General features: G+C 48.1%; 1 protein-coding gene across 2 annotated transcripts in view; it reads right to left on the minus strand.

Moving 5' to 3' along the window:
- NOS1 (nitric oxide synthase 1) overlaps positions 1 to 24,105 on the minus strand; it is a 96,570-nt gene extending 72,465 nt beyond the window's left edge. The window contains exons 1-2 of one of the 2 annotated variants that reach the window (XM_046640251.1): positions 24,003 to 24,105; positions 3,874 to 5,048 (exon numbers count right to left, since the gene is read on the minus strand). In XM_046640251.1, coding sequence (XP_046496207.1) covers positions 3,874 to 4,607 — 734 coding nt within the window. In that variant the 5' untranslated portion in view covers positions 4,608 to 5,048; positions 24,003 to 24,105. The remainder of the gene's footprint in view (positions 1 to 3,873; positions 5,049 to 24,002) is intronic. The other variant, XM_046640252.1, reaches the window with a different exon arrangement.
- Between the last annotated feature and the right edge of the window lie 1,269 nt (positions 24,106 to 25,374).

The raw sequence follows: 25,374 nt of genomic DNA on the forward strand, positions 1-25,374 counted from the left end.
AGAAGGTGGGTGTGACCTGGATGTGGGGCTCCCGGCCTGGAGGGCAGCTGGCCTCATGGTCACCTGTCCATCCAGCATCCAGGATGCCAGTTCTGACCCCCACCCCAAAATGCAGCCCGGATGGAGTGGCCCCTGGGAAGATGAGTCATTTCCAGGCAGCCTCGTGTTCCAAGGGGCTTGCACCCTCCCAGGCCTGCCAACTCCGAGAGTGACCCCAAAGAATCCTCTGTCTCCAGGCTTCCATTTCCTGACTTGGGATGCTGATTCTCAATGAGGCACTTATTTCAGCCGCTAGGAGGCAGTGTGGCAATTTGTGAGTGCACGTTGGGTTGTTAACGATGATGGTGAGAAGGCTCCTGGCATGACAGTGGGAGGGAGGTGGCCTCAGGGGTGGTGGATACCCTGCTACGCCAGCGACAAACCCACATAAAGAAGAAAGGTCCTGGCTGCCTCACGACCTTTGGACATCCACACAGATAAAAAACAGGCTTAAATTCCTGAGCCACGGTCCCAATGTGGGCTTATGTATAGATAGGGCTTTCAGGCAGACTGACTTTTCCACGCATGCAACTGTTGGGTAAATCAAAGAAAGACAGGACATCGTTTTATTGGGAGTCGTTCACCATTTTGGAAAAGCACGTCACCAAGGCGACACTGCTGGTGGCATTTGAGTTGCCAAAACCATACACCTGTGGCAATCCGCATTTGATGCTATCGTGTCTACAGCAATTCTGTGTCTAGGGGCAAACGTCTGACCATTTTGGTGGAGTCTGGCCTGAGCACTGATATATTCACTGATAGGTTCTGGTATCATAAATTACTTTTATGCTCCGTCACTTTTATCTTACAGTTAGGGCATTATATTGGTTAAAAAGTGTAAAGCGTGGGTAGGTTATATGATCTCTGAATTAGCACCTGGTTAGTAAAGGGTAAAATAGTTTAAAAATATTTGTTAAAAATGGGGGGCTTTGAGTCCGGCACGGTGAGCCACTGAGCCAGGCGGGCACCCTCTATTATTAAATATTACTCACCCTTAGAACCACTCACCTTAGTGGGGTTCATGGAGCCCTTACTCACCCTGGGTCACTTTCTCCCGAACCTGACTGCCCCCAGAACGGTATTTTCTGCTCCTTTTGCTCAGACAACTGTGCTGTGTGCAAGGCTGCCGCGAGGTCAATGGAGGGAGGACCGTGATGGATGAGGGCAGGCGGAGAGCTCAGATGCAGGTCTGCCAGAGCAGGACCCCAAGTCAGAGCGGCCTGTCCCTCCCTCGTCCTCGGGCAAGCAAAGGCTGCTGCCCCAAGATGGTGTTGGAGAGGCCCCTCGGGGTCGGGCTCCCGTTAAACTCCTTCCCACTCCACGATCCTGTCCGCGCCCGGCGGCCTGCACCTGCCCTTTGTGTCCCAGACTGTCGGCTGGGAGAGGGCCACACTGGCTCCTCGGAGGGGAGGGCCCAGCTCTCAGCGATGGGAGGGACTTGTCTATACCACACACGGGGAGTCAGACTCCTGGGCGGGTGGGGGTGTGACAGAAACAGAGCCCCGGGGAATTCTGATGCTCAGCAGCCCATGCCCACTCAAGAATCAGAAGCAAGCATATGGAACATTAGCTACTCTCAGGATTCAGCTGCCCGTGGGGAGGGGACTGCCCTCTCAAGGCAAGAGGGCCCCCTTCAGTGTCCCACTGGTCCTCGTGCGAGAGGCGGTGTGAGGGTGAGGAGGCATACATAGGATCGGGAGGGAGGGGTCGTGCCCATGAGCCTTTGAGGAGGGCCTTTCAATGCCCCCGGACAACAAGACCAACGATGGGTGCTGGATTTTACAGCTGCTTTGCAATTTAAGTCCATGGAATGAGACCCGAGGGGATGCTGGCGGCCCAGAAGCTACATGGAGACTAAACATGCCACCTGCGCTGCTGCTGTAGGGACCCCTGGGAGGTGGCAGCCGCCCTGAGGGCTGGGGTCTAGCCTGGGTGGCCTCCTGTGCTGGTCATGCGTGAACCAGGCCCCAGATCTCTGCCAGCCAGGAGAACCCCGAGGACTGATCCTGGCCCCCAGCTCTGGAAGTGGACATCAGGGGCCCGGTCCGTCGCCCCACCAAGAGGGTCCCACCACGTCCTGTGCACCGGGGTCAAGACTCCCTGTCTGCCGACTCATGGACATGGGACCAAAGGTGTGGGGGGGACTCCAGGGTGACCCCAGGGAACTCGAAGAAGAGAGAAGGAGCAGGTTGGAGGGCGGGGCTCAAAGGGCAGGAAGTCACCGTGCTTCCCCTCTGCCCAGGGGCTTCCAGCAGAGCCTCATCTTCCTACTGGTGGGCTCTGGGGTCTTGCTGGAATCAGCTTCCTTTTTGCCCAGGTGTGGGACATTGGGCAAGCCCAGAATGTAATGGGGGCTGAGGTGGGCCGCCATGGACTTAGAGGCCCACCAAAGGGCAGTTTTGGGGCTGCCCCATCAGGAAGGAGGACTGGATCCCACTCAGTTCCCCAAACACCCCAGGTACTCTCGCACCCCAGGACCTTGGCACCTGCCGTTTCCTCTGCCTGGAACACTCCTCCTCCACAAAGTTGCAAGGCTCCCTTTCCCCATTCTCTGAGGGTCTTCCAATGTCGCCTTCCTAATGAGACCTGCCCAGACTCCCTATCTGAAATTCCATGCTGCCCAACACTTCCTACCCCATCCCTGTTCTGGGTACCTCCTTAGCACGTATCACGAATGGACTACCTATTATGCTTCTTCATCTTGTTTATTCTTTGTCTATTTCATTCACTGCTCCATCCCTGGAGCCCAGAAGTGTCGGGCACACAGTAGGTCCTCAACGAACATTTGGTAAATGAATCAATGCAGGGCCTGCAAAGCTATTTATTTATTACAGGCCCCGGAGGGACTTCCTGGTGACCTCTAAATGTTCTTGGGACACTCAGGGGTCCTTGGGGAGGGGGTTGGGGAATCTTGGCCTGGATTTCTGGGTGGCCCCAGACCTGACTTGGCCCCAGAGCCACCTCCCTCTACAGTCAGGGGTGGGTAGGAGGGGACTGCCGAGACCCACCCTGGTAGCCCTGGGGGCTGTGGGGTCAGTGCTAGACCTGAGATGACAGTGAAAGGAGGCAGAAAGGATCTTCTCTCTCTCGTACCTCCTGATCCACCAGTCTCGGCCCAGCTGCCGAGCCTTCCCCAGAGGAGCTAGAATCGCCCACTGTGCTGCCAGCTCTCCTCCCCCACAGAATCAGAAAATGCCAATCTGGCAAACACAGAGGGGCTGGTACCCAGTTCTTTGAGTTCTAGTATCAGCTCCCGCATGATCTGAGCAGGGCCACTGCTCTGGGGAGCTGGGGCCAATTCCCTACTCTGATTCCATTCCCTTCCTTTAGAACTGCCTTGCCCTCGACCTGCTGTCCCAGGGAGAGTGCTGGTTCAGGCTGCGGGTTGCCCAGCACTCAGCTCGTCCCCTCTCTGTTCTCAGAGCCCTGGCATCCACTCCATGCCGGGGTCTGCCATGCACACGTGCCTCTCACTCCCTGGGTGACCCCAGGGAAGGCCCTCCTGCCCCAAACCTCAGTCTTGTCACCCGTGAAATGCAGATTGCGAAAAGATCCACCTTGTGGGGTGGCTGGAGGATTAGATGGGAAAAAGACCGGAAGACATGATGTGGGCTGCCATGATGATTAGCTCCGGGATTTGTGGCAAGAGGAACATCCTAGGAGCTATGCCCACTCCGCTCTTGCAATTGCAATTTTAAGGGAAAGAGGCAAGGGAGGCGAGTGGCCGTGCCTGTGCAGACGTCTGGGACAGCTCAGGCTGGCTTCTGGGCTGTGAGATGGAGTTCGGGACGTGCCTGTGCACAACACACACACACACGCATCAGTGGAGCTTACCTGTCAACCTGGACTTCTGCATCTTTTGTCTCCATCTTGGCAGGTCCCCCTCCATTGATGCCTTTGCCCCCACTGGCGAGAAGGCTCAGCACAGGCTCTATCTCTCTGAGTAGTTCATTGTTCTTCCCGCTGCCCTGGAGGGCGATCCCGGCACTTTTCTTGGCAGGCTCCTGGCTTGAGGGCCTGGGAGCCAGGCCATTGGTGTGGCAGAGCGAGCCAGCTTCCTGTCTATTGTCTTGGGCATGCTGTGGCCCATTGCCAGGACCTGTGGCCCCATCCACGGTGAGTGGCTGCTCCTTGCTGGCCGATGGCTGGTGGGACAGATCGATGGCTGCAGTGGGGGGACCCAGGGGCCGTGTCACACGGATGGTCTTAGGGGTCCCGTCTCCAGTGAAGGTGGTCTCCAGGTGCGTGGTGAAGCCCTCAGGACCCCTCAGAATGAGGACCACGTGGGTCTCGGAGGCAATGCCCCTGAGGACCTCCAGCGCGCTGTCGTAGCTCAGGTCCACCAGGGGCTGGCCATTGACAGCAAGAATGATGTCTCCAGCCTGGATGAGGCCGCTCTGCTCCGCGGCACCCCCTCGAATCAGGTCTGAGATGATCACGGGCGGCTTGCTCACCCGCTCCTTCACCAAGAATCCCAGGCCCCCCACTTTGCGCTTGAAGAGGCGGACGGAGATGACATTGGGTTGGATTTGTTGAACACTAAACATGTGATTCTCCATGGCATCCATTGTCCAAAGGTCTGACGACCTCCAAATATGTCAAGCCAAGACCGTTTCAGCAGGAGGAGCCAGGCTTCAGGCTGTGCAAAGAGAAGGAGCTGGGGGCCGGTGCTGCAGGGGCTGCAGGAGCCTGGAGAGCAAGCTGCTCTGGGGCTTTGGTCTTCTCTGTCTTTGACGTCAACTCGGCGTCATCCACTCATTGCTGTTCGGCCATCGGTGGCATGATCTCATGCGTCTGCCTCCTTCCCTGTTCTCTAAGGAAGCGATGGTTGATCAGGCAGACGTCAGGAGAAGCAGTGGGACGTGTCCCTAAGCGACAGGCCAGGCGGACTGGGGAGAAGTGTCTGGTGGATGTGTCTAGATGTGTCTAGAGGTGACGCATGCTAGTGTGGACTCTTCTCTGGGCATCGCCAGCCCACTAGATGCAGATCAGATCTGGGGCTTCCTGAGCTGAAGAGAAGGAACAGGGAAGGGATGAAGAGAATTAAAAAGATTGATGTGGAGTGCCCAAACCACCTTCAAAACTAAGATGGAAAACGCAGCCAACTGAGAAGTCTAGCCATGAGATGCTCTGGAGTTTTGAAGCCAACACAGAAGTGAAATCCTTCTTCCTCGAGGGAGAGACCTCCCCAGTTAGCTGCAAATTGCCTGGTTTCATCAAAGCCCTCCGAGACCAAGGGTCTCCCTGGGGAAACCACTGACAGTCAGCCCCAGAAATCAGATGGCAAGAGTCATAAGACCTCTCTTATCTCTTTCCTACCGCAAGAAGTCACCACTCCAACTTGTCACGCGACCTTTGGCTCAGTGTGTTTCACAAACATTTCCCATTCACAGGTCAGGAGCTCAGCTGACACTGATCTTTGGGCTCTCCATTTCGGCCACACTCCAAGCCCCCACAACAAACCTACTAGAAGGTGAATGATGCCACCTTCTGAGGAACCACCGACGAGCAATGTCAGTTGGCCTTTATGACCATTTTTGTAATTATTGACTTATTTTGGATTCAAAAGGACAGATTTGGCCACATTACAAACTATTATAAACCATATTTTGTATAGTAATTACTAAAGATGTGGGGCCACACAAAACTCTGGAGGACATCTCTACTCTGTAGACCGCTTGAGACCCTAATGGAGAAACATTAGGAAGAGTGGACTGAGTACTCCTAGCGTAAGGGCATAACAGGAGTTCAATGAGTGTTTACTGAATGAAGAAGAAAAATCCCCAAAGACTAAACATAGCAGACACTGATTGAGTACATAACGCTCTTAATGTATATTTTTTTCTCCTTTGATCTGTAACAGACAAAAAGACCAACCCTGGGAAGGTTCCGTCACTTGTCCAAGGTCACGTGCAGAATGATGACAGAGGGAGGATCTGAACTCAGGTTGGTCCTGCTCTTGGGCCCGAGCTTTTAAAGTTCTACTCTAGTTTTTAAAAATTTACATTCCAGTTATTTTTGCAATTCCCACCAGCTCCCCCAGGCTCAGGGAAATGGGGTATACGGTTGGGGTACCAAAGGCCACCAGGAGGCCCAGTTGGAGACGCTGTGGCCCAGGTGAGGTGTGTGCACCTGTGGCATGTACACGGTGGGCAGCTACGTAAGTGTGTCTCAGGTGTCTGGGCTGGGGCAGGTGAGCTCTGGGTGTGGGTGGAGTGGGGGCGGGTAGGGGGCAGCAGAGAACCCCTCCGTCTCTTTCCCTATCCCCCAGCTAAGTTCCAGTTCCCCCTCCGTCTCAGCACCCCTTTCTGTCCTCATCCTCACTAGGAGGGAGCCCCCATCTGCCACCACTAACAAAGTGACACTCTCTCGCTTCCCTTTTAGTGAATTCCCGGGGTCACCCCAGGGCTGAGGCAGCTGACAAGCTCCTGCTGTCTCTTGAGAGTGGGAGGTGGGTGCAGACATCCCCCCCGCCCCGAGAAGGAGGTGCCACCTCCTAGATCCCCCCAGGGCGGGCTGGTTAGTAAGTTCAGCCTCCGTCTTTTGCAGCTTGCATTACGTAACTCCGCCAGCCCCTCTGTGTGGGCGAGAGAATAATGACTACCCGGGCCCAGCCCAGGCTGCGTTCTCCATCTGGCGTCGCTGTGTGTGTGTGTGGTTTTTTTTTTTTCTCTGTGTATTCATGCATCGCCCTCATGCTGTGTCATTTCTCTGCTGCGTGTGTGAGCGTGTGCGGTCCGTGTGTCGACTGGCTGAGTGTCTTTCAGCGTCTTGCTGCTGGGGTCCCGGTTTGCAGAGAAAACCATCCAGAACCACTGTGCTCTTCCCCACTGGGGAGGACTGGTCTACCTCCCCCACCCAGCCTCCTTAACTCTCCCTGAGCTCCATTTCTTCCGGGTACCAGACCCAGGATGTTCATCGTTAAGCTGGAGACAGAGGTAGCTGGGACCTCCAGATCGCTCTTGAGTGTCCAAGTCTGGCACTGGGCTCTGCTCTTTAATTAAAGAAGGACCTGAAGGTGAACTCTTCGGGAGGCGAGGCCCTCCAGCTCACTTCTTCCACATGTTGCCTTGGGCCAGGCCTCACCCAAGGACAGAGGCTGGACTTGGCTTACGAAAAAAGGAAAAAAGAAATAAAGCAATCCAGAAACCTCCTCAGCCACTCTCAGCTTTTCCTCTCTCTTTCTCAGCTTCTTTCTAAATCAGAGAGGGTTGTTCGCTGGTGCTTGGGAAATTGGGGTGCTGTTTCTCAGATTTTGGCCCTAGAAAGGCAACTTGATCTTTGGAAGGGATTAGAAAGAGGCTGGGGGGGGAGGAAGAGAGGGAGAGAGAGAAAATAGTTGTGTGTTGAAGTAAGTGGATTCTGAGCATTGCCAGGGTCAATCACGGACCTAATACCCATCCCACAACACCAGGCCTCCCTCCTTTCCATTCCCAAAGCACACCTCATCTGCTGCCATATCTGTATCCTGACCAGGGTCAGGTTTCACGAGCCCATTTTACAGATGAATAAATCAAGCTGCTACATAAGCTGGAGACCCACTTGTCCCAGCTCGTCCATGTCCACTGTCCAGGAGCCGCCTCGGTCCTGGGCCAACCAGGACGGCTGGCCCCCCTTCTGCCCCAGGGAACATTTTAAAGCCCCTTCTGGCTCTATCTGTGTGTTTCTGGGTGAGTTCTTTATTTTCTCTGAACCTCAGTTTCCTTATCTATACATGGGGTCACAGTAATGACCACCTCCCTGGGTAACCGGGGGAGTGAACCGAATGGTGAATGCAGAGTACTCAATGCAGAGTACTCAGCAATGGCACAGAGTGCATGCTCCGAAGAAATGGCTTCCTGTCATTGTTCTATAATATCAACTGAGACCGGCTTCCTGGCTTTTAATTCAGCGCGCTTTCTACTCCATCACAGTCTCGCCAAAGGGACTCAAGGTGCCATCTAGAAGGGGGCCCTTTTCTGGAAATCACACTGAGGAATCTCGCGCTGGTCACGGTATCGGGCATTGAATGAGGGAGACGGGTGTAGAGTAGCATATGCTGCCAACCCAGCCTCTGCCCTTTGGAGCTGTGATTTTAACCAAATCACGTGTGTGTACACTCCAGAGTACATGCCATGGAAACAATACTTGGCCCCAGGCCTCGTTCGAGTCGTTCAGTGGTTTTGGGTGTATTTATTTCATTTACCTTGCTGCGAGGAAATTAGTGGCTGGCTTTTGGAGATGACTGCCAGTGAGAAGGAAGGAGCCAAAATAGGCCAGCATCTGCTACTACTGTCTCGCTGTGTGACCTTGGGCGAGCCGCTCCCCATCCTGGGCCGCATTTGTGCGACCGGAGGAATGGTCATGGCAGCAGTTTTGAGGGATCGAGAGTCTACTGTGTGCTGGCCATGGCGCCAAGCCCTCTGCATGGATTTCTTTAATCCTGACAGTGACTCTATGAAGTGAGTGCTGTTTTTATCCCCAGCTGACAGACGGACGAGCTGACTAAGGGTCAAAGAAGGAAAGCGAGGAGGTGGCCCTGGGTTTCAGCGAGTGGATTCTGAGCATCGCCAGGGTCAATCTTAATCCTAACAACAACCCCACAACCCAATGCCTCTGTCCTTGTTGTCCCCAAACACAGCCTCATTGGCTGCGGTATTTCTCATCCTCACCCCGACCGAGGTCACGTTTGATTGTGCCCATTTTGCAGATGGAGAAATTAAGCTGCCACAGGGAGACCCACTGGTCCTGGCTTGCCCATGGCTTTCCATTTTTAGCACTGAAACTTGGAGGGGTCAGGATGAAGTTAGGGTGAAGTGGAGCTGTCAAGCCAGCCCAGTCCAGCTCCCCTATTCAAAGATGAGAAAAAGAGGCCTGGAGATGTGAGGGCTTCTTTCCACATGGATCAGTGACAGTCGGGTAGTCTAGAGCCCGGCTGTCTAACAGGACACGTGGCCAGCGACCTCCTGAGCTGGGGCTGGTTCCACTGACATTCTGTAAGAGGCAAATACACCTTGGGTCTCAAAGAATCGCATGAAAAAAAGAACATGAAATATCTCAATAATTCTCCAATATCGATTACATGTTGAAATGATAATGTTTTGGATACACTGAGTTAAGTAAAATTACGAAAATTCATTTCACCTGTTGCTTTTTCCGCTTTTTAAGGCGACTACTATGAAGTTAAAAAATCACACATGGGGCTCCCATTATATTGCCACTGGGCAGCGCAGGCCTAGAGTCTGACCTCCTGGCTCCTGGACCAGAGCTCCTCCCCGGATCCCACTGTCCTCAGGTCCCCTCGAGAACCTACCGATGACTTAGCCAGACAGAGGATACTTCATCTTTCTAATGAGACTAGAAAAATGACACAGAAGCTTAGCAAACACCTCAACGCTTTTAGAGTTTGACCACTGGAAATAGACGTGAGAGGGATAAGAGGGAGGACAGAGAAAGTCCACCTAGAACCACAAGAAGAGAAAGGAACTGGAAGGATGTCACCTGGATGAACGAACAGTCCAGGATCGAACATCCTGCAGTCCAGTGTCACCTGAAATCTAACCCATCTGTATGATGAACGTTTATTTAAAAAGAATGAGGCAGATCTCTATATACAGGTAGGAAATGAGCTCCAAAATATACCATTAGGTGATTAAAAAGGTGCAAATGTGTAAATGCTGCACACGTAAATGCAGAGAATATTCTAGAAGGAATGGGTATCAGTGGTTGCATCTTACAAGGAATACGAGAAGTCAGAAGTCAGAGGCAGACATACTTTGCACTACAATACTTTTTTTTCTATTTGAATATCACTAAAATTTTTTTTATCACATGTGTATTACCTTTTAAATGAACAATATTAATGCAAACGGCCCACCTGTGAACTCCTGCTACCTTCAGTTCACACACCCACAAAAGCTCTGATGGAGTTACAGCCCTATTTCCCATCTCCCTCCAATCTCATTTAGAAACAAATACCAAGTCCTCCAGGTCTGAAAAACAAAACAAAATACTGTCACCCCCAACATAAACAAAAGACCAAAACCATAACCCAACTGTGCTCTTCAAAAGACCGGCAGAACAACCCACTGCCTTACATCTCCTCAACTGCTAATTTGCAGTCTTTCCCCAGAGGGAAGACCGCTCGGCATCAAGTTGACGGGCTTTCTCCCACGCTGGCAAGTCACCACGACAACCCCGCCAACCTCTGCAAATCAGGGGGTAAGTTGTCATGCTGTGTCTCGGGGATCCCAGAGACACGGGCACCCTGGTCCCGGGGGGGGTCTCCCCAGCCACGTCATTCCCCCCAGTGTCACGGCTGCAATTGGCTGGCGATGACTTTGATCTTCACAGATCTAATGCCCACACCTCCAGGCAGGAACGAGTGCAGTTCAGAGTCAGGGGCACGAGGATTAAGGATTGCTGGAAGTTTGATCGTACGCCCTGCCGCGAGGCCTTGAGAAACCCACGCTCTCTCACATCACTGCTTCGTACAACCTTTTCGAATGGCGGTTAGACAATATCGACCCCCAAATTTAAAATACACAGATCTTTGCCTGGCAATTCAAGTTTTGGGACTTTCTCCTGCAGATACACTGGAGGCAACATCCTTAAACGCACACACACACACACATTCATGACTCTTCCTTACAGGGTTGTTCAGAATATCAAGAGATTACGAAAATCTGGGTATCCATTGGTAGTGGATTATTACGTAAACTATGGTACATCCATTCAATGGAATCCTGTACGGGCAATAAACAAGTGGGGATTAAATCTAAAAGGACTGATGGGGAACGATCTTCAAGACACATTGGTAAACTTAAGAAGCAAGATGGAGAGCACTATATAAATCTATTCACATATCCGTCCTGTGTCTTGATCTATTCTTCCATATAAGCTTGGAGACGCAGTGAAGATCTCTGGGAAAACATCCAAGATATTGGTAACACTAGCTGCTTCGGGGAAAGAAGACCGGGAGGCTAGGGGTAGGGTGGGAGGAAAGCTTACTTTTATTGCATATTCTTTGGTATTGTTTATTTTTACTATGTTTTTGGATCATCGTTAGAAAAGAGCAAGGTCTTTGAAGTCCGACTGTCTTGGATTTGAACCTTAGCCTCTGCACTTGGCTTTTGGACAGTGGGCAAGCCACTTAACATCTCTGAGTCACGGTTTCTGCCGGGATGAAATAGCATCTATTGAGGGTGTGTGTGAGGATGGAATGAGATAATAGTTAATATTTTCTGAGTTCTTACACTGTGCCATGCACTATGGTAAGTGCCCAATAAATGGATCCTTTTCCTACCACTATTGCTAATAATCATCGAGCAAGCAGCCATCATTCTATTGGCTGTCAAAGGTGCCAAACTGACACATATCACTTAAATTCTTTGGGTTGAAGGACCCGGCAAATGCTGTGGACACACAGATTGCTCCTGCCTTCCAGTGGAGTGGGCACTGTCACCGGCTCCTTCTCAGAACACCAAAGGAGCAGGGTTTGGTGGCTGGAACGTGGACCTCAAGAGTGGCAGCTAGAAACTCAGGCTCTGGAACTTGGTGGTGAATCAATATCATGTGTCGAGGTGGGGGGAGCAGGTGGGTGTCACTGGTTCAGTCCATCCTCAGGAGAGAGCTACATGGCGGTCGTCCTCGTGTTGGAATAGATCTGGGGAATTATGAAGCCTTCATTTCATCTTCATTTTGCAAAGCTCATTTTTATGAGCTAGTTCAGCAGGGTGTAGAGTAGTATATCCATCATATAGACAGAAAATTCCAGCGTTTGGGGCTAAGGTTCTTAAATTCCTTCCATGCATGGACCCTTCAGCGGCACAAAAATCCCCAGAGATGTATCTCTCCCCCCATTCTCACCAGACACGCTCCACCCCAGAAGGGTCATGTAGTGGTCAAAGGCATGGGCCTTGGAGCCAGAAAGACAAGGGTTTGTGACCCACCTCTGTCACCTATTAGCCTCATGTTCCTCATCTGTAAAATGGGCACAATGGTGGTTTCTACCTTATAGGTAGAAACTAATAAATTACATGGGATAATTCAATGGGAATCATTTAATGGGATAATCCACGTGAAGTGTGGCACCGCTAACTATTATTTTTAGAGTCCTTTTAGATTACACCTCAAGGAAAATAAACAATTTCAGGCCAGATATATAAACATAATCAGGGACAAGACCTCATTACTACAAAAAAGAAACATATTATCAGTGGTCTCTGAAACGTTTCTTAAGAATCATTAAAAAAAGGTGGCACATATTTTCTACTTCCAATAAATCTTATCCTCTTTTACTTTCTTTTTCTTCCTCTCCTTTTTTTTTTTTTTTTGAGGAAGATTAGTCCTGAGCTAACCACTGCCAGTCCTCTTCTTTTTGCTGAGGAAGCCTGGCTCTGAGCTAACATCCGTGCTCATCTTCCTCTACTTTATATGTAGGATGCTTACTACAGCATGGCGTGCCAAGCGGTGCCATGTCCGCACCTGGGATCTGAACTGGCGAACCCTGGGCCACCGAGAAGCAGAATGTGTGAACTTAACCGCTGCGCCACCGGGCTGGCCCCCTCTCCTTCTTTTCTTTACCCTCTTTCCTGTCCTCTCTTCCTTCCTTTTCATTCTTTCACGTCATCCATTCATTCACTAACTCTTACATAGCTCCTGCCTGGATCGCCAAGGAGCTCGGCACCGGGAATGCAGGGATGAACGAGACAGACAGCACCCCAGCTCTCAGAGTTCACAACCTGAGGGTGGAGGGGTGGGAGTGGAGAGAGATATTAGCAACAAGCATAGTGGGTAGAAAAAAGTGGAAATACAGGGTGTTAACGGGAGCATGGACAAGACTCCTAACATACTCTGGTCAGGGAAGGCTTTCCGGAGGAAGAGTCAGGATACAGAGTCAGCCAGATGAAGGGGTGGACCCAGGGGTGAAGGGGAGAAGGCACTGAGAAGCATGTGAGAAAGGCACTGAGTTGGAGGGAGCAGACATTTGAGGCACTGCACGAAGTCAACTTTGGCAGGAGAAGAAAGCCAACAGAGGTCTTCAGCAGCTGGACCATGCAGGTCTCTTGAGAGCCAAGTTCAAGATCTTGGACGTTATTCTTAGAGTGATGGCAAGCACTGCAGGGTTTTGAGAAGAGAAGTTCTGTGGTCAGATGCAGATTTTACAAAGATCACTCTGGTTGCTGGGTGCAAAATGAGTGGGAGAGGCAAGGCTGGCAGTGGGGAGCCCAGCTAGGAGGCTGCTGCAGGCCAGAGATGAGAGACGATGGTGGTTAGGATTAGGGTAGTGAAAGGGAGGAAGGAGGGAAGTGGGAGATTTGAGAGATACTCAGGAAGCTGATCACAACAAGATTTTGTGAGTGATGGGATGGAGGGGCTAAGAGGGAGGGCTCCATGGTGACTTGCCAGCTTCTGGCTTCTCCAAGCAGATGGAATGTGATGCCATTTCTTGGGAGAGGGGACATTGAGGGGGTGCGGTAAAAATGGGTGAAAGAAAGGATAAGAATGAATGAAACTCATTTGATAGAATTGTCCTTCCTGAGTAGCAACAATTTCACCGGGGCCATTAGGTTGAAAGAGTCAACATTTCCTGCTATCATTATTTCCAAAGTTCTGAGAATTCAGGAGGATTACAGAAAATACACTTGATTTGGCTCATTCCCCAGCAGTGCCATTTACTGACCATTTGATAGTGGGCAAGTCATTTCACATTTTGAATCTCAGTGTTTTTTTGTGAAATTGAAAAGGTAATAACAACTACTTCTCAAGGTTTTCATGAAGATTACATAGGAAGGACGCTGCGTGGAGCACTGTGTCAACTGTAATGGGCAGCGTGGAGTCATTATTTTTAGGAAGACATCAAGAACAGTATCCTCCAAATTGCAGCTCAGTGTTAACTCGAGACTCAATCAAGTTTCTCCTCTCATATCTGGCATCCTTGGGTGCCCCTGGTACAGGGAAGTTGGGTCAAGAGGACCCAGCTCATGAAAGGAAAAAGAAGTAAGAATGATTATTTTAAGAGAGCATATCTTAAATGACAATATCTGCTCCCTTAACTTGAAAGTTCCCTATAAATAGATCGCAGCATCCACTTGGGCCTGAATCAGTTACAAATGAATTTCAGCAAAAGGAGAAGACATTAAATAGAAAACACAAACTACAGTGGCGGGAATAGCTCCACATACGTCAGATATATCAGTAATAACAATAAATGTAAATGGGTTAAACTTGAGGAAAAGATCAAGACTCTCAGATTAGCTAAATGCATTGCATCCACATTAGCACAGATGTAGGGACAAGGGACAAGGACCGGAGGGAAAATAGCTCATCAAAGCAGGTATAGGCTGATGATCACTCGACTCTACGGTAGCATAGGTCTGCTTTGATTTGAAAGATATAAGTGACTCTCTTCTTAGAATATGTTAGACCTAGTAAGCACAAAATAAATATTTACTGAACAAATGATCAGCTATCCATAGCAATATCTTTTGTGGAATTTTTATTAATTAGACTAAAATATATGAGATTAGCAGTTTTACAAATGATCAAGTTCACCAGTTCATAGTTCAACCTAACATTTTGAACATCTTTATATGTAAACATTTTATTGAATTACCTAATTTCATTCTTGCAACAACCATATGAAAGACATGATACTATTATTCCCATTTTACAGATGCTGAAACTGAGGCTCAAGGATGTTAATCAAGTCACAGAAGTTTACCCAGCTAGTGACAATGACAGGGAGTCAAACCAAGGTTGTCTGAGCTCAAGTCTTTGCTCCTTTATTTATTTTTCTACTTACTAAACTGTTTCATTAGCTCCAATAATTTTCTGTCTCAGATTTGCTAAGCAGATAATCACATCATCTACAAACAATGACAGTTCAAAGTCTTTGCTTTTGTCACCTTCCAAATACTACCGTGCATTTTTATTTCAGTTGGCCTGATCATCACCCATAATTAGTCACTGGAAGTTGAAAAAGACTCTGGAGATTTTCTATTCCAATGGTTTATAATATAGAGCCTATGGACCCCCTACAGTACTCAGGGATCCTCGAAAATCCTGGAATTATGTGCACAACTTTTGTGACTATGTGCATGTATACATTTCTATGAGGAGAGGGTCAATAGCATTAATATGATTTTCCAAGCAGTCTATGACCCAATAAGCAAGAAGAGTGGAAATCACTGGATTAACCTTCATTTTACAAATGAAGTTTGAGTTTGAGGCTCGGAGATGCGGAAGGACTTGCTAAGGTCCTTAGAGACAGAGTCAGAACCAGGATTCAAGTTTCTTCTCAAACGCAGATTACATGCCCATCTTCCTTGCCTCCCCCATGAAATTAGGAAATTTACTGAGGGTCCTGTATTCGAAAGTAATGCTCATTGCAGATGTGAGCTGCAGCCTTCTTGGTAGATGCCCTTTCTAGCCACAAATACTGATCTTGGTTATGCAAAATAAGCCCAGTCAAGGAGCTCTTCATCCCCCTCCCCCCTGCTACCCCCTCCCCCCCAACTACTGTCTGCCTCTCCAGGAATGATAACAGGAGGTCTGAGGATCCCATGACAGGTGGTGGGAGGAGGCTAACTATGACAAAGTTGTGGACACAGTTCCAGGACTTTCAGGTGTCCCAGAGCCCTGTAGGGGTCCACAGACCCCATACTAGTTGCCTGTCAAGGTAAATATTGAAAAGATAGATTTCATAATTAGGATAAAAAGCTGATTGCACTTATTTAGAGTTGGTTAAGGGAACTATAAATGATAATGTAGCTTTTAAAATAAAAAATAAAATTAAAACAAGGATCATAGTACCAGAGACCCCTGCAACAACCCCTTCATTTACTCGGCTTTTATCAAGTAACTACTGCGTTCCAGAAACGGATCATCCTAGTGAGCTATGAGACTGTACGCTCCTTGGAGACAGAGACCATGGTTCCCTGGTCTGTTGCTACAGCCTCAGTGCATGGCAAGGTGATTGGCACATCGTATGTGCTCAATAAATTAGCGTCTCTATCTCCCAGTCTACAGCTATTGAACGAAGTAGCCGAGGTGGGAGGTGAGAGGGAGTGGTGGAGACTGCAGAGAACTGGAGAGCCCATGCCACGTCTAGAGGGCCAGTCCACCTGGTGGTCGCCATATAGGAAGGCAGGGCTGCTATCAGTTCACTTCCTGCCAAGCAGCTGCAGAGAGGTGATAACATGGCAAGCTACAAATGAAATAATAAATAATTGAGACTTCACATTCATGGGGAGCAACACTTGGATTCAGGAAAAGAAGAGCCAAAGATGGGTCTCAACGGAGTTTGTAAAATCACCAAAGATGGACACGGTCGAACGCTTTGCTACACAAAGTGTGGTCCATGGACCAGCAGCATCAGCATCATCTGAGAGCTGACTAGAAATGCAGAGTCTCAGGCCCCGCCCCAGACCTATGAATCAGAGTCTGCATTTTAGGAAGACCCCCAAGTGTGCACATTATAGTTCAAGAAACACTGATCCAGTTTGCCTCTAAAAGCCTATGTTACTTTTCTGAGTCCCACGAAGCTCCGAGTAGAACACTTACGTCCAGGGAGTGTGATAACATTAGGTTGAATCGTCTAAAATCACAGATATTCAACTATTTTGTGACTTACAAAAACAGCCATTTCAAACGAAATTTCAATTTCAACCCAAACTATAACCTGTTCTGCACAAAAGTGCTTCAGACCCAGGATATCGCTTGCTTCAAAAAGGCTCTGGTCAGATTCCGCAAACAATAGTCCATAGGCATACAGATGAGTTTTGTTTGGTTAACACGGTTAAAAAAAATTTTTTTTCCAAATTGGTTACCACCGTTTAAAAACTGGAAGTTTCACATGAAATACAAATTTCTGGCTTTCTTGGAACATTGGAAGGTGTGTTCATACTGGTCCGTATCCCTGAATGTCAGCGAATAGCTGGAGGGGGTGGTGGCGCCCCTGCCAGATAGAACATAAGCTCTCCAGTTCCCCCGGCCCCCATGCAGCCCCTCTCACTCATTTGTTTCCTACCAGTACCTGTAGGTATTTAACTGACTTTGGGATCCCTGTTAGATACTGGGTTTTAAAGGCAAACAAGGAAGGTCATCTTTAGAAGTTGCTCAATGAAGGAACAGAGGTGCTCAGTGATCTGGGTTCTGTCACAGGTGCCCCCAGTGGCTCCAGGTCTCAGTTGATCCATATCCCCACCTTCTGAGAACGCTCTGCCTCTGTCACAGCTTGTGCCCTGTGACTAATGTTCACCTTGCCCTCAGCCCAACAAGAGCCGGATGGAACCCAGCCTCTTTCCTCCATTCGGACGAACACACAGTCTCAGATCCCAGACGTTTTCCTTAGTGACTCCACCTGGGGTTACCTGGGCTGGCTGGGTCTTTCTCTCCCGCTGTACCAGTGCACCTGCTGAGCCCGTAGAAGACAACCCTTCCGCGGCACTGAGTGACACATGCCCACCTGATTCAGCCTTACTGTACACAGTTCTGCAAACTTCCCCTTGAAATAAAATCACAGAAAAGGAGAAAGACGTCCTCGTGAGCAGCCTCTAAGCTGATATCACAGAGGTGGGAAGGAAGGCTTATGGGGGGATGTCATAGTCAAGATGTAGGTCCTGGGTTCAGATCCTGACTCTGCCATTTACTGACTGTGTGGCGTTGGGCAAGACATTTAGCATCTCTGTGCCTCTGTTTCCTCATCTGCAAAATGGCAAATAATAACAGTATCTACCCTGCAGGGCTCTTGTAGGGTAACGTGAAATAATGTCACGTTTCCCAAACTGGTCTTACCACCTTCATATCTTTGTGCCATCCTGTGTCTCCCTTATGCAATTATTTATTTACTATTTTCCCTTAAAGTTGACTCACTTTTTCCTGTATGTACTTACTATAGCCTCATCCCGAAGAATAATACCAAGAAATCAAAGTACAAAGGTGCCAGCTACACTTTTCTATTATCTATCAAAACAAATATTTAATGAGTAAATTTTAAAAAATAGATATCATCTCGCTTCAATCATGAGAAAACATGGAACAAACTCAAATTGAGGAACATTCTACAAAATTAACGGCCCAATAATCTTCAAAAGTGTCAAACCCATGAGTAGCAAGAAGAGACTCAAATTATCACCGATCAGAGGAGACTAAGGAGAAATAAGCACTAAAAGTGGTGTGGGATCCTGGATAAGATCCTGGAACAGAAAAGGTCATTAGATGAAAAGGGGGTGAAATTCCAATAAGATCTGTAGTGTAGTTAATATCATGCCGTTGTCAGTTTCCTGTTCTTGATAATCGCACCATGGCTACGTAGGATGTGCACATTAGGGGATGCTGGATAGGGGATATAAGGAATCTCATTGCATTATTTTGCAACTTTTCTGTAAGTCTAAAATTACTTCAAAATATAAAGTTTAAAAAAATGGGTACCAGTTAAACAGTCTCTCTGCTTTTCTGTCTCTATGGATTTGCCTATTCTGGGCATTTCACATAAAAGGAATCCTACAATATGTGACCTTTTGTGACTGGTTTCTTTCACTTAGCAGAATGTTTTCAAGGTTCAACCATGCTGTAGCATATGGTTCTTCATACTTCATTCCTTCTTGCCACTCAATAATATTCCACTGTATGGATAACCACATTTTGTTTATCCCTGCATCTGTTGATGGACATTTGGTTGTTTCTACCTTTGACTCTTGTGAGTCGTGCTGCTATGAACATTCATGTACAAGTTTTTGTTTGAACGCTTGTTTTCAATTCTTAATGGGTACGGCGTTTCCTGTTGGGGTGATGAAAATGTTCTGGAACTAGACAGAGGTGATGGTTGTAGAATATTGTGGATGTACTAAGTGCCACTAAATTGTACACTTTAATATGTATCAACCACATTTTGGAAAGCCCGTGCTCATGCGAGCCCAGCACTCAGAGCACGTGGCCCCTAGCAAGTGTGTGAAGAATGCTGGCCAGTGTTATCATCCTTGCTGGAGCCACACGAGACTCCCAGCTCCCACTCCAGGGTTCTTTCTATACTACTACACTGCTTTCACCAAGAAAGTTCCTCCAAGTTGAATCTTACTCTCCTTGAAGGTCAGCCATACAATCCCAGGGTCCCTGGGAAACTCTCTCTCCAATGCCTTGCTTTGGCATCCAAGAACTTTTCCCATTTCACAAGGTGCACACCTGGCTGGTATGACACACTAGCCATTGCCTCTAGATGTGTTCAGAACAATGCAGAGTGGACATTCAACAGACACTAAACCGGTTACTTGTCGACTGAACCCCAAACCTACTTCCACAGCTTCTTGATCAAGCCTTACCTCCTCAATAGACCAAGTGCTTCATTTACCCAGGACTCTATGCTACAATCGGCTGGTTAGGTGGCAACGCCCTGGTGCCGTTCACTTGATTTTATAATGCCCACTCCCACTCCATTTTATAATGCCCACTCCTTTGAGGAATCAAAGTACCTTGGGATGCATTTCGGTATTTGAAAGGAAAGCAAAGGCCTGATGGGTTTTGAGGATTTCATGAGGATCCTACAGAAAACTGGAGACAGACCAGCGCATCCCAGATCAGGGAAACATCTTTCTGCCCGGAGCTGACAAGTTGAAGTTGGTTTTAAGGATGATTATGTGCCTGCTCTTCCTCTTTTCCCCTGTCTGTGCTGGTTTTTCTCCATCCTCTGCCCCCAGATCCATTCTCCACCCTTCTCCAAACTTATCTGGGCCCTAGGAGGAGGCTGACCTCTAGGGATATCAATAAGCTCCTTGCGCTCTGGCTTCCAATTGGGTTAGGCCAAGGGGAGGCACAAAGGAGACGAGGCAGAGGGATGGGGGAGAGGCTGCTCCCTCTTCCTCTGTTCCCTCCTGTCTCAGTGCTGTGGGCTGGAGGCGGCTGCATTCCCCACCTGCACAGCTTCTGCTAAGATCCTCCCTGACCCCACCATTTCATGGCCCGAAGGGCTTCTGTCACACAGTTCCCTCTCCTGGCTTCATCAGGCCCGGGGCGGTCATCTCTCCTCTGTTGCTAGGCCCTGGATACTTCACCTTCCCTTGTTGGTGCCTTAAACTGTGTCCTTAAATAATTCTTTCATTAAATCATCTTAGAAATCCCAGCTGCAGGTGCCTTCTGTTTCCCAGTTGGACCCTGACTGATAAATCTTCATCCTCATTGCACCTTGGGTCTAAGGATGAGGAAGATGGGAAGCAACGGTAATGGTCAACGGCGTAGCATGTCTAGGTTGAATTGTCCTCATGGCCATCCTCATCCTTACTAATAAACTGATGGAGCACCCAATATGCGCCAAGCATTTAATGGTCCCAATAACTCAGTGAAGTGGAATTATCCCCACGTTTCAGAAGAGGAAAATGAGGTTTAAAGAGAGGTTGAATTTGCCCAAGTTTACAGGGTGAATAAGTGGCAGCGGCTGGATTCGAATCCAGCTTGGATGGGCTCCAGAATCCTGCCCCCTCGCCCTCATCTCACATCCAGAGGAGTCTAATGCGTTTGAGAGCCGATGTCATGGCAAATCAGACCCTCGTGCTTGGAAGAAAAGCTTGCTGACACCAGGAAAGATGTCAAAGCTGCGGTTTTGAATCACCCTTTGGAGCTCTTACACGTTCAGCCACACCCAGGCGATAAAGCCAGCGGTGGAAGATGCAACTCGGGAAGATATTCCAGGGACGAAGCTCAGGCTCATTTCCCAACTCCTCAAGAGGCCCAGAGCCTGTTCTGCTGCTGACAGAAGGAACTGTCGCCTGCTCACTGCTCAATGCCCCTGATGTAATGAGCACCGCAGAAAAGGGCTCAATTGGGATGCTAAACAGCCGTAAATGACATTGTCACCAGGCTTCATAAAGCACAGTGACTCACAGCCCTAATTAAAATGCTGAGGGAAAAATGTAAAGAAAGGCTGCCATGGAAAACAGTGACATTCTGCTAAACCGCAGGATTATTTCTTCCAGGAAAAGAGGTGCTCATGAGTGTGTGTGTGCATGAGTGTATATGAGTGTGGGGGGAGGAGGACAGAGACGGAGAGGCTGACTATTATCCTGCTAAGAAACGTGGGATTTTTAACGCAGAGGAAAGTCTGTCTAAAGCTATTCCTGCCGCCTTTTTACTATTATGAAATATTTAAACACAGAAAATTTAAAAGAATAGTACAACTCCTATAAACTTCCAACTAGATCGAACAATTAGTAGCATTTGCCATATTTGCCGTCTGTCTGTCTGTCTGTCTCTCTATCCATCCATCCATCCATCCATCCATCCACTCATCCATCCATCGTCTCTCTCTCTGACTTCATCTCTCTATCTATCCATCCGTCCATTTATCAGTCTCTCTCTGACTTTTTCTACCTACCCATCTACCTATCATCTCTTTCCGTGACTCTATCTAGCATCTATCTATCTATCTATCTATCTATCTATCTATCTATCTATCTATCTATCACCTATCACCTCTAACTCTATCTATTTACCTACTTATCTACTCTCTCTCTCTGACTCTATCATCTATCTACCTATCTATCTATCTACCTATCTATCCTCTATCACCTCTGACTCTATCTACCTACTTACTTACCTATCTTCTCTCTCTGACTCTATCTGTCTCTCTGTCTCTCTCTCTTTACACTGAACCATTTGAAAATGAGTTGCAGACATATGAGGCTTCAGCCCTGAATTCTTAAGCATACACAGCCTAAGAATAAAGACAGACTCCCACCAAACCCACACTATCATTATTACACCTAAGAAAATGAACTATACTTGCAAAATTTCACCAAATATTCACTTAAGGCTGTTTTTGAAACAACGGCAACTGAAGTAGTAAGTTTAATCCCCACTGCTTAGGAGAGAAAAGTCAGTCTGCCGCACAGAAATAGGCTGTCAAGGGGTTCTTGACTGGGGAGATTTCTGACTTCATGGGGGCTGGTTCCTGTCATGAGAGTCTCAAGATGAAGTGCACAGGGCACAGTGTTTGACTGAGACACCAGCCTGGAACCAGACAAGAAATCCAGTCTGATTACAACATAATGTTTTGAAAAAGAGCCCTTCTCAAAACGAAATCTCCACGTGATTTCCTTCAATGCAATCACCCATTTTTATCACAATCTGTGGCTCCCAATGACTCGTTGCCATTTCTGAAATGCAAATGCACCCTTGAAAGCCCAACAAGAGATCACCAGTAGGGAGACTTCAAAAGAAACATAAATCCTGAAGGAAAAGTCTTGAAGAAGGCACCCCCAAGAAATCCTGGGCATTGAAGGCAGCTCTTAAGGAAACAACATTTATCTACACAGAGGAGTTTTGCATGTTTGTTAAAAAATAACCAAAAACAATAAAAACATCAAGCCAAAAAATCCATCTGGTCTCATTATTTCACACCACACTTTGTGAGAAATAAGGGGACTTCATTTCAGTGACTATGATGCTATTAGGAAAGAAATGACAACCGAGGGTCTTTCCAGCTAAGACTTACCTTAATGAACTAGCACATGGATGTCATTGACTCTTTTCATTAACTGAATTCTGGTACATGAACATAATTGGTTTTCATTTTCCTTATTGAATATTTCAGAGCTAAGAAACTGCTTCAAATATCAAAGAGAAAAACATGCCCAAAATATGTCAGTTGCTATCGAGTACTATTCTGATTTATCCCTGTAGGTTGCATTTTTATGCTTAAAATTCCTGGAATGAAATACAGTACAGTGTGGTCCACACATCTATTTTAACGATCGAGAGGATGGACTGCCCACATCGCTTGCCCTACTGCATTCTAGTCATTGGCAAGTTGACCCCTTTCTCGGACACCGGGAGCTACTTGAAGGCAAGGATAGTGTCTTCCAGTTCTTTACGCCCCAGCCTCTCTCATGGGGTCTGGCACAGAGCCGGAGTTAGGGCTTGCCTGTTAGATGAAGAAGGGTCTATTCTGACTCTTGTTCATGACAAGAAATCCTTTAGCTGAGAAATGCCGGCTGTTCATCAATACTACCTGAAGTTGGGTAAGCTTTTTGAGTTCGCAGGCTCCCTTCTTCATTTCTACCTGAAAAATCTCACCTTTTTAATCCCTATGGTAGCTACTTAGTTGTCAGATTTTTGATAAAGAAGAGATCCCTTGTATTATTTAAGGTTAGTGGGCAAGGGTTCCTGGCAGAAGCTGAGACACTTTTCAGGACATCCTTGAAAATCAGTGGGATTTCTTTCAGGTGTCTTTAGTCCAAGACTCCCGAAGCATCTTGGATGGCCAGGAAGGAGGCCCATGTTTTCTGGGGAATCCCAATTGAGAAGAGGTGATCTTATGATGCTAGGTGACAGAATATGCCAATCAGAGGTGGGGAAAAAGAAAACATTGCCCAGGCCGGAAATGGGAACTTCGCCCCTGCAGAGCACTTCTGTGTTTTCAATCCCAACAGACTAGCCTTTCTTTTAGGAACTGTCAGCAGAAAACACCAATGCGACTGATGGATGAGAACTGGGCAAACATCTGTCTCAGGCGAGGCATGGAACGTTATGGTGGAAAACGTCTTTGAGGGAAGTTAGTCCAGGGGTTGTAAACTGAAATGTCTTGAAGAACCAGGCAAGCGACATAAACAATCTTTAATGATGGGGCCTGTGACCCAAAGGCACGAAAAACAACCAAACCAAAACACAAACTCTAGACCAGCCAAGTAGAATGTAACTGCAGGCTTCCGATTGGAATTGCCCTTCAATTCCAGCTCCTTCATTTCACAGAGGAGAAAATTGGAGCTGAGCGAAGGGAACGGGCATGGTGCACATCAGCTGGCTACCTGAAAGGGTCTCTCTTTGTTGCATTTCTTTCCTGTGTTACGACCAACGAGACAGGCCTGATGATGTCCCCTTGCCACAGTCACACATACGCTATCTCATTGAATCCTCCTAACAACTCATGCGGTAGCTAGAATCCCCATTTTACGGATGACATGCCTGAGGTTCAGAGAGGTTAATTCACTCACCCGGAGTCACAGATTCCACAAGTGTCCGAGCCTGGCATCAGATGCTTCCCCAGATGACGTCTTCTTTTGATTTTCAGCATGGCCCTCTGCCTTTCAACCTGGCTGCACTTGACCATTCAGCACCAGAGACCCTGTCACCGAGAGGGTGCTACAAATCAGAAGGCTACCAGCTCTGAGGCTACCTCCTCTGAGAAGTCTTCCCTGATGCCTCTAGTCACCCATCCTGGGCGCTTCAGCAACATTTCACCTCCACCTCTCTTGCAGAATCTTCACACCTGGTACAAGGCTTGTTTGGTGCCCCTTGCCCAACCAGACTGCAAGCTCCATCAGAGCAGGGCTCACCCAATGCTAATCTGGGCACCTGCCCCTGGGGCCCGGCACTCGGCCTGCCATTTAACACTCATCATTACACACTTGACAAATGTGCTGCCGTCTGCCACAGAACCACACAGAATTGCTGCTCGTCATCGGCTTAGCGCCACTAAATACGATGATGCCAAGATCCACGCCTGCTGCACCCGGTTAGCTACACTTCTGTTAGGGGCTCTGGGGCATTTTCTGTTGATAGATCGTTTTCATTTAATAGATTCAAGTAGACTCAATTTTCCAGCATTTCAGGGGGCTGCTCATAACTCTCCTTCCCCAGGAACAGGCATGTGAGTGACATAAATACACACAGGACTTGCAAAGGTTGGATGCGGGGCTGACTCAGCTGTCAAAGTGAGCTCAAACCAATGGCTTTGGTGAAATCAGCAGTAGTTGGACTGGATTTATTAGCTCCTGTGATCACTTGGTTCCTAAAGTTAAACCCAATAGGTCACTTTTAAAACGAATCTCTTTTCTGAAAGGACAGATGGATCAACAAATGGGGCTAATGCCCACCATTAGACGGGGAACCAGGGTTGACGTGCACCAAGGTCAAGGTGGGAGGAGTCAAGCTCAGTCTCTCCCAAACAGTCTGTCCGATCTACGACAACAACCGAGAGAGATGGAATTAAATTTCCCTTAAGTTCAGAATCTGAGGCTTCTCAGCACTGAGGCAGACAGGCAGTTATCATAAATGAGCACCGGGCAGAGAGTCGAGACACTGAGGTTCTGTCCCAGCTTTGTGTTATGTGACTTTTAGCAAGTCACCTACCTTTTCTGGGCCTCAGTTTCTCCATCTATAAAATGAGGCTGATGGACAAGAGCTGAGGGCATTGGAATCGCCTAGAGAAGTCTTGTTAAAAATACAGAAAGTTCAGGGCTGGCCTTGTGGCTCAGTGGTTAAGGTTTCACATACTCTGCTTCAGGAGCCCCAGTTTGTGGGTTTGGATCCCTGGCATGGACCTACTCCACTCATCAGCCATGCTGTGGAGATATCCCACATACA

The sequence above is a fragment of the Equus quagga genome, chromosome 15 (genome assembly GCF_021613505.1).
Source record: "Equus quagga isolate Etosha38 chromosome 15, UCLA_HA_Equagga_1.0, whole genome shotgun sequence".
NCBI lineage: Eukaryota > Metazoa > Chordata > Mammalia > Perissodactyla > Equidae > Equus > Equus quagga.